Here is a 13,233-nt window from a genome sequence, read left to right as displayed (position 1 = left end):
TCTGGCCAAGGATTGTAACATATGCCCTTTTGGCGAAATGATACCGGTCTTGCCTTCTGTACGGGAAGTGCGTGTGAATTTCGTCAAAAAGCATCAAATCTGTAATCCATCGGAATCATTCTTGTTGGCGGCAGTAAGTCCCGGTGTCCATTAATCCAGGATTTCCGCAATTTCTATAAATAAGGGAAATTACCCTTATTACTATGGGTGCACAGTCATAGTACTACGTGTACTGCAATGCTTCTGCTATTGTTACCGAGGTGTAGGGCCAAAGTACGGTAGGGAATGGAATTGTCCAAACATAGTCAAATATCAGAGCGCAGCCTGCTCGTCACCAGTAATATTCAAATTTGGGCCAACTAGTAGGGGCCTTGACCTTGTTGCATGTGTAGACAAAGACGGACACAAATCTAAAAGAAGCCACGCTCCGTGTGATTTGAAGCGATGATATGTTCCACAACAGTCAAGACCGTGATGTGTACCAAACTCTACAGGACGATCTAGCCTCAACGATACTGGACATTCATAGGAGAAAAATGGGACAAACAATATAATTCATTGAGTGTTGACCATTCAGCAATAAATGAACTTACCACACAAAGCCCGGGGCGGGTGCTTCAAAATGGGATCTTTCTACCCATTTACTCATGCAACGCAGTTGGCAGCGAGGTGACATGATGTGCACCCCACACAGACTGTGTCTTTCGACAAGTCGTAACAAACAAGGCATTCTTTGGCATCTTCCCGTACGGTGCAGTCAAAGTCTGCAGTGACCGCGGCAGTTTTTTTGTTTATTAGACCGCAGAAGGGCTGGGTTTTGGCGGTAATTCCTATTGGCAGGTCCTTCTTTCGGATCTGGCCTGGCGTTATGGTGCGGTCGAGCTCATATGCAGTTGAGTATTCGGAGTCCGGGTCAGACAGGTTCACTGGGCTGTTGACTCTGGCCAGATCAGAGCCATCTCCGTACTGAGACGTGGGAGAGGTCTCCGGCCGGGAGAGTAGACCGTTTCTCTCAACAGTAAGACCTCGGCGCCGGCGAACATTCTGAAGTGTGGCGTACCAGGTCTCGGCCCGCTGCCTTGCACCAGGTCTGGCTCAGCTCGTCGGCGTACCCTCTATGCCAGCGCTTGCAGAGAGCAGTGGGGCAATGGCATGAAGCACAGGGTCCAGACCACCCGTATCGAAGAGCCGTTCCGTCAGTATGCCTAGCAGTTGTTTTGCCTCCTTCCAAGACGTCCGGCTCGTTAAAGACTTGTATGGCAAGTTGGTCGTCTTTGCAGTCCGTGAACACGCATTGTCATTCAGGTGCGCTCGCATGTCACGAAGCACATCTGACGGTCACTTTGAGAGGACAACGATTTGCGTGTGGTGGTGAGCGTTGAGAGGGATGATGATGGTGATTGTGTGATGCTGTTCGAGACACCATCCATGTGGGTAGAGCGAGGCTTTAAATCCACCTTGACTGTTGACAGAATGTCACCGCAGCATGTTTCGTGCGACCAATCCAGTCGAGCATCGCGCCGAAGCGGAAGCATCCTAGAAAACTGATGGCGGCTTCTAGGATACATAATTCTCCTGAGAACGACTGTGCTACCTCCTGAGACGGGCAACACAGCCCCTAGGAACCACAGTCTTGGTCCCGGGATTGCAATCGGCCCCAGGAAGCTATGCTCAGATGGCCAAATTATCACCGCATTCCTTAATTGTGACACTCAGAGAGAGCCAACTAACAAACAAGGCTAGGTCTCCGTGTTCTCGTTCGACTTCGACCCAATTGATCCGGAGCGACAAGCGAATCGGGCAACGGTTCGCATCCAAGTGAAGATGAAAGAGAAAGGTTTGATGTTGAGGATCTCTTTGCCAGTCTTTCCCCACGGCAGCCAGGCAGACCGGATGACCATCTCCGGGGAATCTCCATTCTCCATCCTCCACAATGATTGAGGTCAAGCTTCGGCCTTGGGCACGGTGCCGTTGAACATCCGAAATACCCCCGCGGCCTCAAGTCAGGTTGCAATCCCGCCCCGGGCCGAATATGGTGGCGAACTACCCCATAGTTCGCAACCTATTTTGCGGGTTACCGGACCGTGGATAGTATACGGACTACAGGCGATACCTGTGGCCCTGGCCACAGGTATCGCCTCTATTTTGGTGCAGTCTCCGTTTGGAGTAGGCTCAGCGGTCACTGTACCACAGAGGTGGTGGAGAACTTTCTGCCAAGTGCCGTATAACATGTATCTAGATACCAAGCACTGTCCGAACGAAGAGAAGGATGAGATGACACCTCATTCCGATTTCCATGAGAAGGCAGAAAGAGACGCGCAGGCCTAGGAGGCTTTCTGTGAGTCGGCCATCGCAATATTGATGCTGATTGGTGCACCTCAGGAAGTGAAGGTCCACAATCATTGTTGAGGCAGTGCTTCTGCAGCCTTCATCCTGTACATTCTGCCTCGCCGTGCCTGTGCTCTGTTAGCACCTGCTCAGCCTTTAAGTGATATCTAAAAAAGTGGAGGCCCAACATCTTCACCGGAAATTGAGGCCGGCATTTTCTGCTATTGACCCTAGCAAGCATCTCTCGGTCTGGCCTGGTCCAAAGTGTCACATAAGATTATAAATATGTTTGGCCCGGGCGACTATATTTATATCGGTCAGAATCTGTTTCTTCACCAGGTGGAGTACAATGTCTGTGCATTATAGTGTGGTGAGTGACCAGAAGATGGGAATATGCTGCCTCTCTCTCCTATGAAGCCTTGGACTCCCGCGGCTGACAAGATGAATTCCTAGAGGCTGTGACGGGAGAAAGAATCATGGTAACTCTCAACGTTCTGGGACTAGAGCGCTCTCCAGCGGACTTTACAAAGTAAAATTCTGCGCCGCAGCCCACATCCCCTCGCCCCGTCGCTGTAAAACGGTTAGGGCATTTCAATAACAGCAAAAATACTTACAGCCCCTATTGATTGGAAAGAGCAAATCTGGCGTGGCCGTCAGATCTCGTTGAGGTATATAAGCAAGACTCATCGGTGAAATTTGTGTCATCGGGTCGTTCGCTCACGCGGCATTCCGAAATGCCTAGGTTGTGTGCACCGTCATTGTGGTGCGCCATAGAAGGCTGGGACCGGGGTGGATCAAGCGTATGGGTTCGCCAAGGAGACGGAACTACAGAGGCTGAGGTCCCATAATGCTTCAATGACGGTCATCAACGGGCTTGCTCTGAAATGTATGCTACGGCTAGGATAGTGCAGATAATCCCCATGTGGATGTGCTTCTACACTGGAGGTTGGTCCACAGCTGTCACCATTTTCTCCTCCATCTATTTCTATTCCAACATGTGGTCAGGGTATTGAAAACACGCCGGCATTGCTGAGGCCTGTGAGATAAGCTGAATCTTTCCCAAGCTGCCTTGGTCAAGGGATTCGGTGGCAACCTACCCAACGCCCGATACCAGAGCTCCAGTCATCTCTCCATACTCATCCATTACCGGTGAAATATATCGATCATCGCAATGGCTGCAGCCGTCACGTCCCTACGCCTCTCCACAAGATAAAACAATATACATTGGGACACGTGGCCGGAATAGAGGACGCATCGATCCATATTCTCTTTCCTGGCCTCTCCCTGCCCCGTTCACCTAGTTCCCATCTCAAGTGGAAAAGACTTGAGGATTTTGATGGACCAGATCTTCATCCCGGGTCTTTCTAGATATTATTCGGAGCACCATCTTCAACACTACCCTTCCAGCTACGGCGACGCCCGCTTGGACTCGTGTGCAAAGTGGAGGGAGAGCCACTCCACGAAATCTCAAGCGAGACCACAGCAATTGAATTACTTTCTTCCGCCGGACAAGCTTGCAGCTATGTGGTTTCTGATACTTGAAAATCATCGAGCAGAAAACTCTCCAACGATTCAGGCATCTTCAACTCTTTCTCGATGCCAAAATCTCAAGTTGACCAGCAAAAGCATAACTTGGCTTGGTATGTAGCAAAGGTTTGGTCAAATTTGGTCTACGGCTATCGACTCGAAGCATATAGCAATCATGCATCAGGATATTAATAAAGAAATCTGCCCGATAACCTCTGACAAGACATTCACCTATCATACTACTGGCCCACTGAGCTCTACGAAGCCTCTCACCTTCTTGTGGCACCGATGTTGTCTCTAAAATGTCGAATAGATCACCAACCTCCCAGTGCTTCTTCGCCGACGTTTTTACCTTCTCTTCTTTCGTGATAGTGGATTTCTCAGTTTGAAGACCCGACGTCGCTCCTTCACTCCGAGAACAGGGCCTTCTCTATACTCAATCCTACAACTCAGTGGGGGATTTTCTGTTTGCCGGAAAGCGCTATTCATTTAGCAATCGCATGATAGAGGCAGTCGATATGAATCCAAGCCTGAAGCAGATGTGGGAGTATTGTGGGCGAACAGTTCACCAAAGTGTAAAATTGCCACTGACAGGTATCTCCATAGCAAAAAGAGGATTGCAAGGGCGTTCCAAACCTCATGTACTAAATCATTTGGGGCTCAGGAAGAATACCTGGTTCGAACAGATCTTCTTAACTTGCCACACCTCTACGATTCTAGGTTGGCAAGAATGGAAAATGAACAAGCTCTGTGCAAGATTCGAGATGGTTTACGGCCTTTTTCGGCACGATCTGGCTCTTTGGGAGCATACAAAATTGATGATGGTAGCTGCCTCCGCTTCTTATTCGACGGTGGTGGAAGAATTCATTCTCCGAGCTTTGTTTGTTGGCAGGATGTTTGAGACCAGCCTCTATATGATATGAATAACAAGCAGCCACTATCTCGGCCGACCGTCCGTATATGCACCTCCACACTCCGAGTGTTCTTGGTCGATATATTGAAAGGCATGAGCCTGTGCGTGTGCTAAGCGACAGGTTTCGGAGTTAGAAAGCTATTTCCGCACATTTTCCCGCATATCCCATGCGTATCTATGCTCTCTTATCTCTGTCGGTGAACTGCTGCCTACAAGCATTCAGAAGAGAAATTCTTGAGAGCGTCTAGTCTATTATACTCCCTGATAGCCGAGAAGCCGCGCTGGCTGGGTACATTTCTCTAAGCGCCAGCCTCAAGCTTAATGTCCCTAACACCCAACACGAAAAGCCTGTGAGATAGCTGATGTCGTGAACCAGTTTTGGGAGTCGCAGATAGGGTATCAAGAAGACTCAGCAGTGGTCTAAGAGGACCATGACTCGGAATTAGCTGAAAATCACAAAGTGTACTAAAGCCACCAGCGTCCCCCACGTGCTGTCAAGAGGCACAAAACGTACCGAGTTCTGTCTAACCGTTGTTAACAGAGAATCGGCCACATTTCGGCAATAGTCAACGGCAGGGCTGGTGAGAAAATCTTCAACGCCGATTCATTGCAACGCACTGGGTACTTCCGCTCCCCAAATCGCGCTCTTTATGACGAAAAGCCACGTTGATCAGACGGGGCTTAGGAAACACTGTTGGTAAACTAGCCGTCGCCCCGCAGTGACGCGTGCCTTTCCATGCACAGATGATACATCTTTACCTTTAGTGGCTGTATCAGTGGTTCTGGAGCTCCTAGTAGACGGATGGGCGGTATCAACAGCAGCTATCAACAACACAACAGCGTTCAACAACAGCGTTCAGCATCCAAATTCAACTACCATCAATACCCTCCAAGCTTCGTGCATTCCTCCGCCGATTACCTATGTGTGCGGCTCTCCTCCCCCCTCTGGTCGACGATGGAGTTATCTTTCCGGTCTACACCACTCGGCCGCGGTTCATGGTACCGAGCCACACATCACACGAGGCGCAGGCCCGGCCGTCGAGAAAACGTACCCCTAAGCCTGCGAAGCCTTGGGCGTGGAGCTCAGTCACGACTTCCCAGCTGCTGGATGCAAGTGCAAATCAATTGACGGGGCTTGGACAATGGCTATCAGAATTTCGTCCAACCTTTCACACCAACAGACCAAGCTTTCAGACAGCAGCGGTCTGTCTATTGCAGTCGAACTTTCACACCCTTGCCACAGATCCGCCGCCAAGCACTGCCTGCTTTTGAGGAAATCCACCCCATGTTTTTTCATTTAAGGCTCTTCGATCTGTAGTATGGCCCCAGTGTCTGGGCTCAGTACCGTTTAAGTACCGTTTGACGCCATGTATACAGCACCAGGATAAGTCTGTTACTGATGGAAGGGAGTGTTGCCACCGGCCTTCGCCTGATGACTATCGTAAGGGGGACGGGACTCGGACATCGGGTTCCGACTTTTGCTTGTGTAGCTCTCGTGCGCAAGCTAATAGCTTCTCCGTAGCAGCTAGTGACCGCGGCGCAAGGGCGAATATATCGGAGCGCGCAATAAGGGTTCTCTTTTTTCGTAATCTTGCCCCTACTCGTTCTAGCAATACCCTATCTAGTTGGCGCTGTCCGACGACGACTTCAACAAAAAGTCGTCTGGCCATGAAGCTAGAACCACCCGAAGGGGAGCGATTGCACGATATGCTTTTTTCCTTTCGTGGAGCGCTTTCTAGAGGATTTTGGAGAGCCCAGTATCGATGACATGGTATCGGTGGCATTATTTGATGACGAAGTGGTTGAGAAGCTGGCCGATCGGTCCCTGAGCGAGACCCCACCCCCCGACGGCTCATCTACTAGGGTACGCTTTCCGCCCTGATTCGTCTGATTGCGAGTAGCCTTAGTAAACCAGTCAAGCCACTGGTTGGCTAATAGGTCAGATATCCAGCCATTTTGTAAGATTCCGACCATCGTATTTGGTGGTAGATCTTCGCTACCGTCGAACCAGTACTCCATAAAAGCTCTGCTGCTGTTGAATGTGGATAGCGGATTCTGCCACCCATCGGCAGCCAAGCGCAGTAATATTTTTCACCTTGCTTAGTCTCAGTTAGATCAGGGCAAGATCTCTTGTTATCCTTCTTACCAACAACATTTTGGTTTTGCCCTCTCCTGGCCGGAAGCCGCACTCATCGAAGTTGAATACTAGCCGCGCAGGCACACTTTTATGCAGGTCTTTGAGCAGATCATCCCACTGGGCTAAAAGACCTTCATCTTCGGCCTAATATCGTTTCAATTCCTTCGTACGCTGCTTCACCAGACCTGACTGTAGGTCTGATGGGAGACGCTTAAGAAAGTGATATATCCACATTTTGCTAACGGGCTGGCCAGGCTTTTCGGTAGTGAGCGATTTCTTGATAAGAACAGGAGCGGGTTTGGGGACTGGCAGGTACCGTCCGCCATACCTAGCCGCTCCGTCTTTTTCTCGATCGGGTACTGTTGCGGCCGCCGATCTCTTTGCTTTGCATACTGCCATAAGACCGCTGTCTTCATGGGATCCTTTCCCTCGGAGCTTCTGGTTTAGTGATGGATAATCGCAAGTTATGATAGGCATGGGGAAACTTCGACGATGCATTCGTGCGCCCGTGCGCTCTTGGAATTTTTGGTTTGCGAGTGACGAACACGGGGCTCTATGGGGGTTTTTGATGAGAAGGGGGTATGTGGGCTGAATCATAATGATATTAGCGAACAGATTATTTCAAGTGAGAAATCTTGCTGGCTGCTCAAGTTCGTTCTCTTCCCTGGAACCTGATGAAAGACTAATCAAGGGAAGTTGCTCGTACGACTGATCCTGAAGGAGGGAAGTGGTAAAAAACGGAGCCAGGCTTTCAAAGCATGAGCTTTGAATAAGTAGGTTAGTATAGAGGATTTTTATTGATCTCTGGGAACGCCTCTCTGATCATACTTATTACGGTTATTACAGCATCGCATTCGCATTGAGATCGTATGAATACAGACTTCTCGGAATTGGGCTGCAAGAAATTCCTCAAGCCCCCTTGGTCGAACAGGCCCATCAGTCGCTGCTTCAACCGCAAACGTGAGATCAAGAAGTAGAAATCGACATCATTATTTATGATCAGTAAATGCAACGAGCGACTTGAATAAAGACTGAATAGCCAGACATCAACAACCTCTGATCCCGACAAAGGGCCTTGCCTTTTGCATTGTCTAGTCAAGAACACGACCGCACCCTGTGAGCGAGCTGATTCTCAGATAGGGTCGGAGCCGCATCGAGGCTGTCCCGTGAGAAAACCTAAATTACGACAATCATCCTCCCGAGGGACGATGACGGAGGGTGAAGGCTCTCCGAGGGTGCAACTCCCAGCATCGGGGGACGACTGGCTAAGAGTCATCGCTTGACGTGGTAAAAGCTCTTGCCCTCCCTGCTGGCCGAGTGTCGGTGGCGACGATGGTATCACCGGAGATGGCAGCTGACGGGAACTCCGAATACGGCTCCCGGGTGGCATTGGCGGCGACGGCGAGACCATTTCATGACGAACGAGTAAGTTCCCGTCCAAGGCCGCCCTCAGCCTTTCCACCACCTCGTTGGCGCTCAGCGTTTTCACCACACCGTCGACGTTGCGATACTCGTGTGTCCGACGGGCGTCCTCCGTCACCTTACTAGCCCTGAGCCAAGCGATGATCTCAGCTCCGTTGCCGCCGCCGACATGACTGTGGTGATACCAAACAGACTCCCCCTTCCACATTGGGAGGAAGATCACGGCGCCCGCTTCGCCCTCTTCGCCCAGTCTCTTGGCCAGATGGAGATACTGCCGGCCCCTGGCCAACCAATCCCTGAGATTACCCGCAAAGGACTTCTGAGAGACCGGGGAGATCAAGTGTGACTGGACCAGCATGCTGGCCACATCATCGTGTGTCCCAACCTGGATCCTCGTCTCGACCATCCACGCTAGAAGATACAGCAACAATCTCCGGCGAATCCGGTCGAGCTGAACCCGTGTCTCGAGATGGTCTAAGAGAATGCATACCGAATCGAGCGGCGTGAGCAAGGCACCCGCCTCGGGGAGCGGATTCGCCGTGCGGTCATTTTCCTTAAAGAAGGACGCCGGGTCATCGGCCCATTTCCAGATCGATTCAATCGTCTCGGGCTTCAATTTCTCCACCGGCAGGTTATTTCGGAAATTCAATATGGCTCGGTTGCGGGTCTTCTTCAAGATTCTGGTCTCCCTCATAGGAGAGAGGACATGTCGTCTAGTCCTCGGGAATAGATCGGCCAGCTCCTCGAGCCAGCAAATTGGAAGAACATCAAAAAGACTCCGGAATTTGTTGGCAAACTGCATTCCGCCCTGAGTCAGTGTTGTGTTCACAGCAATTCCGGTCGGGGCCAGTCGCTCTCCGTGCTCGAATGGGGCCGTACCTCCTGGTTCTCGATCCACTTATCCAAGTCCTCCTCATTGTCGCGTAGGGCTTCGTCGTGTAGAGCGTAGAATATCTCTGTGAACGACCTCAGCTTGACCTCAACGGTGAAGGAAGGGAAGTTCATGTTGGCGACTTGATGGGAAGCTTCAGGGGTAACGATGATGAACCGTGATCAAGGAATGGTTGCTGCGGCGGTGTAGATACCATGGCGAAGCTGGTGACTGAAAGGACAGTGACCCAGAGGACATGTCCCGATATGGCGCTGCTTTTGGAAATTGGAGGTTGGAGAGGCCTTGACGCGTTGCGGGGACTGGCGAGTAGTTCGCGTGGGACGATGAGCTTTGGATTCCTCAGCCCCAGCGTTCAGGAAGAGCAGCACGGCTGCAGCAAGAAGGGTCGACCGGCCGCAGAAGAGACTTTGTCGCTGGTATGAAAGCTCCGTTATGCTGGTTGTAGAGACGACGTCCTGACATCATGTCGTTTTACGACGTTTTTACATCCGCGAATTGAACAGCCAGGTACAGTGACACAGGCCACAAGTTCCCCTGAGACCCACACATCACCCCTTCCGTATCAAGAGCCTATCACGTATCGTTTTCTCATCACATGATGCACGACTCCAGGATTGGTAAGCTACCCGCATCCTCGTATTTTCATAATTTGAGTAATGAAAATTCCGCTTGAAACATGTGGACTGATGGCCGCAACACGATACACGCCAAGCCATCACCTTGCTTGAAATGCCCTATCCTAAGCGACGACTGGACCTTCTGCTCCATGTGTAATATCTTCTGCAGCTTGCTTCGAGATATTTTACCTTTGGCCGCAGAACTCCGAAAGAGCGTCCCATTCCCAATACAGTAACATGTTCAGGCTCAACATACATTTCTACAATGTACATTGAGAGATCTGCGTTTCCGCGAGACAGATAGTGATATGCTCATAAGAAGCGAGAGAATGCAGTTTTACACTTAGGCATGAACATGTCCGGTCAACAACCAGTACTCCAACATCACGCGGTATCTTCGGACGACGCCTCGATGGAGAGCGAGGACTTGAGCGCTACCAATCTCTTGAAAGAGCTCGCTAAGCTGAGGAAAGATATCAGATGACGCGACGATCTGCATAAGAAAGAACCGCAGAAAATCATAGAAGAATTCAGCCCAACCCTTGCAGAAGTTCGACAGGAGCTACCGACCCTGGCAGACAGATCCGCGACACCACAAGGCCTCTCCGAGCCACGCTCTCAAAACGGTCATGATGAGATTCTTCGCGAAATTCAATCCCTACGCATGGCAATCAACCTGTCAGAGCCCGCCTCGGGATCCCCACCCTATGCAGATGTCACCCGTAACGCCCCAAATGAGTTATCCGAGCAACATACGAACCTTTTCATCGTCGAACACGACACCGACCACTTTCGCCGACACGTTTTATTGCACGATAGACACCTCGAAGATGGCAGACAACGAAAACGAACGGATGTCCGCAGGCTCCAGCCGCACGGCAGTTGATACCGAAATCAGGACGATGGAAAGCTACATGCACTGGCGCTGTCGTGCCGTTACGGTAGGACCGAAAACACAAACCGGATCCGAATTTCTTGCCGGGATGAAGCCGAGCTCTAGCTGGTCAGAAAAGTGGTGGAGTCTAGAGTCGGTGCGGGAGCCCGGGTGCTTCGTGACGAACTTTATCCCATCAAAGTCGACAGTGTGAACAGGACCCGCGGTTCTGGACGAGAAGGGTGAGATTTGAGCCGAAGCCCGCTATCGAAGACACGGCGGTCTTCAGCGCGGAGAATGGCGCCACCATTGCCAAGATCGGACGGCTCAGCGGAAAGGAAAATGCAAAGGCTTATGGGTCCATGGCTGTTTACTTTTTTACGTAACTAAGAGTACTGACGCGCGGAGGCTTTTGACCGAGGGGTTCTTTCACGCTGGAGGAGAATCTGGCGTGACCAGCACCTTTGAATATCGACCCCGACCAACACAATGTTACAACTGCGAGGAGATTGGACATAAAGCATTCCAATGCAAGAAAGTGTGCGACATGCGCCGCGGAGAGCCACTGCCACAGTAGCTGTGACCAGACGATTCCAAAGTGCATTCCTTGCGGAGGCCTTCATAAATCGTACAGCAAGAACTGTCCAAAGCTCTATCCATCACGTCATGAATGAAACTCTCCGAACAATTCAACCAAATGTGAGGAAGCAGGGCACAGTGCACGAGAGATTATGAATGACAAAGAAACTCAGAACGCGGTGGCGTTAGCGATTCAAGAACCCCAGGCAAGGAGGATCCAAGGCCGGCTTTTAAACACCCCGATGGGATACCACAAATGGACGAAGATGGTTTCCTCGGCTTAGAGGGAAGGCAGGTGGGCAATTCGAAGTATGTTCTGGGTGAACAAAAAAGTAGACGCGGAGCAAATACCGATAGGATCCCCGGATCTCACGGCCGCGGTTATCAGGCTTCCCGAGAGATTGATTTTCATAGCATCAGCTTACGTTGAAGGGGGCAACGCCTCAGACTTGGATGACGCATGCATTCATCTACCAACGCGATCACGAAGGTACGGCGAGACACGGGCGCGGTGGTGGCGGTTTTGATTATGGGAAACTTCTGGGGAAGAGACGGCGTTCTTTGGGAAGACAAGGTGAAGCAGATCCAATCATTGACCTCATGAATGAATTTGCTCTCAACAGTGTACTCAAACGAGGCACAAAGACATCGTACGGTGGAGGGCAGAGTGGCGACTGCGAGTCGACCATCGACCTTGTCCTTGCCTCGGAAAACCTGACAGACTCAATGGTCAAGTGTTCTTTACTCGAGACAGAGCATGGCTCAGATCACTGCGCCATTGAGACCGTGTTTAATTCTCCGTGGTCGCCCCCGAGCATCAGGAACGACTCCTGCTGAAAACCGCTCCATGAAGAGAGACCGATACCAGGATTGCGAACACCCTGGCCGCCATTCCATTGGACTACTTCAAGTATCCGTAGATATCAGTAGCTTCGAAAAGGCTGACTTTTGCTATTGGTTGTCCAGCCAGACAACATGATGGTAAATTGCCGATGAAAGTACGAAAGCTACGCTGAAAGAAATATCTCGGAGGTCCTGGGAATCCTCTTATACTTGCAGATGAGTGTCCAGGAAGTCCAGGAAGCCCGAGCACTGTATATCTTCTTGAAGGTGGCTTATCTCCTGATATTCTTTAGCAGCAACAACTCTTCAACGGCTCTGTTCTCTTTTATTTTCAAATTTCTCGCCAGTGGATACATCGTTTCCGAAATTTCTCAACCTGATGAAACTTCAGAAAACATCTGCAGCTACCACGCAAAAAAAAAAAAAAGAACAAGTTTGTCATCGATACCGCAGTATTTGATTCCTTGGCTAATAGATACAGGAACATACATTGCACATGTCCAATTACCTACTTCTTATCATCCTAGAGACCTCTAGCAAGAAATCCCAGGAGCAGCCCAAACCAAATGCTTTGAAGTTTGAGCCTTCACGTTCCACTTTCGGGATCTTTGCTTTCTACCAGACCCCGCCTCTAAGGGAAGCAGAGTGGCTCGTCGGTATATTACCCCTTGAATCCTTCGCGTTCAGCGATAACGTCTGAAACCTGATTGGTGACTCGCGGAGGAGCGCAAAACGCTTCGACATTCTCGGTTTTTCAGGGGGTAGGATAAACAGATGTTTTACCTTTAGTAAACAAAGTCGGTGGTGAGGGAAGAAGAAGATGTAGTGTTTGTGTTGAAGATATATCTCTCATTTCTTTGTTGACACTTTTTACTCATCCCCCCCAAAATACCATATTTTTCTTCCAAAACATGACATTTACTACAACAAAGACTGTTTTTTTTATATTACTAAAAATAATCAATAGAAAGAGTCTTTAAGAGTGTTGTATACTATCTTATTTAGAGTTGTATAGAGTTGTATAGAGTAATAGTATATTTTAGTGGGGTAGGGGGTTCAACTTTTGTTGAACCCCTACATAATTATTAATAGATTACACAA

General features: G+C 50.0%; 2 protein-coding genes across 2 annotated transcripts; one reads left to right on the top strand and one right to left on the bottom strand.

Annotated features, from left to right (window-relative positions):
- Window positions 1-8,037: 8,037 nt before the first annotated feature.
- N7473_013192 (uncharacterized protein) lies at window positions 8,038-9,332 on the bottom strand (the record flags this gene model as incomplete). The annotated part of the gene is made up of 2 exons (XM_057159131.1): window positions 8,038-9,123; window positions 9,207-9,332. The coding sequence occupies 2 exons, from the start codon at window positions 9,330-9,332 to the stop codon at window positions 8,038-8,040; spliced, it is 1,212 nt and encodes a 403-aa protein (XP_057002181.1).
- An 81-nt stretch (window positions 9,333-9,413) lies between these two features.
- N7473_013191 (uncharacterized protein) lies at window positions 9,414-9,641 on the top strand (the record flags this gene model as incomplete). The annotated part of the gene is made up of 1 exon (XM_057159130.1): window positions 9,414-9,641. One exon carries the CDS (start codon window positions 9,414-9,416, stop codon window positions 9,639-9,641), a length of 228 nt encoding a protein of 75 aa, XP_057002180.1.
- Between the last annotated feature and the right edge of the window lie 3,592 nt (window positions 9,642-13,233).

Source organism: Penicillium subrubescens (genome assembly GCF_028828155.1).
Source record: "Penicillium subrubescens strain IBT 31985 chromosome Unknown utg000013l_segment0_segment0, whole genome shotgun sequence".
NCBI classification, from domain to species: Eukaryota; Fungi; Ascomycota; class Eurotiomycetes; order Eurotiales; family Aspergillaceae; genus Penicillium; species Penicillium subrubescens.
The sequence above is the reverse complement of the archived record's forward strand: the minus strand, read 5'-3'. Positions and strand labels throughout refer to the sequence as shown.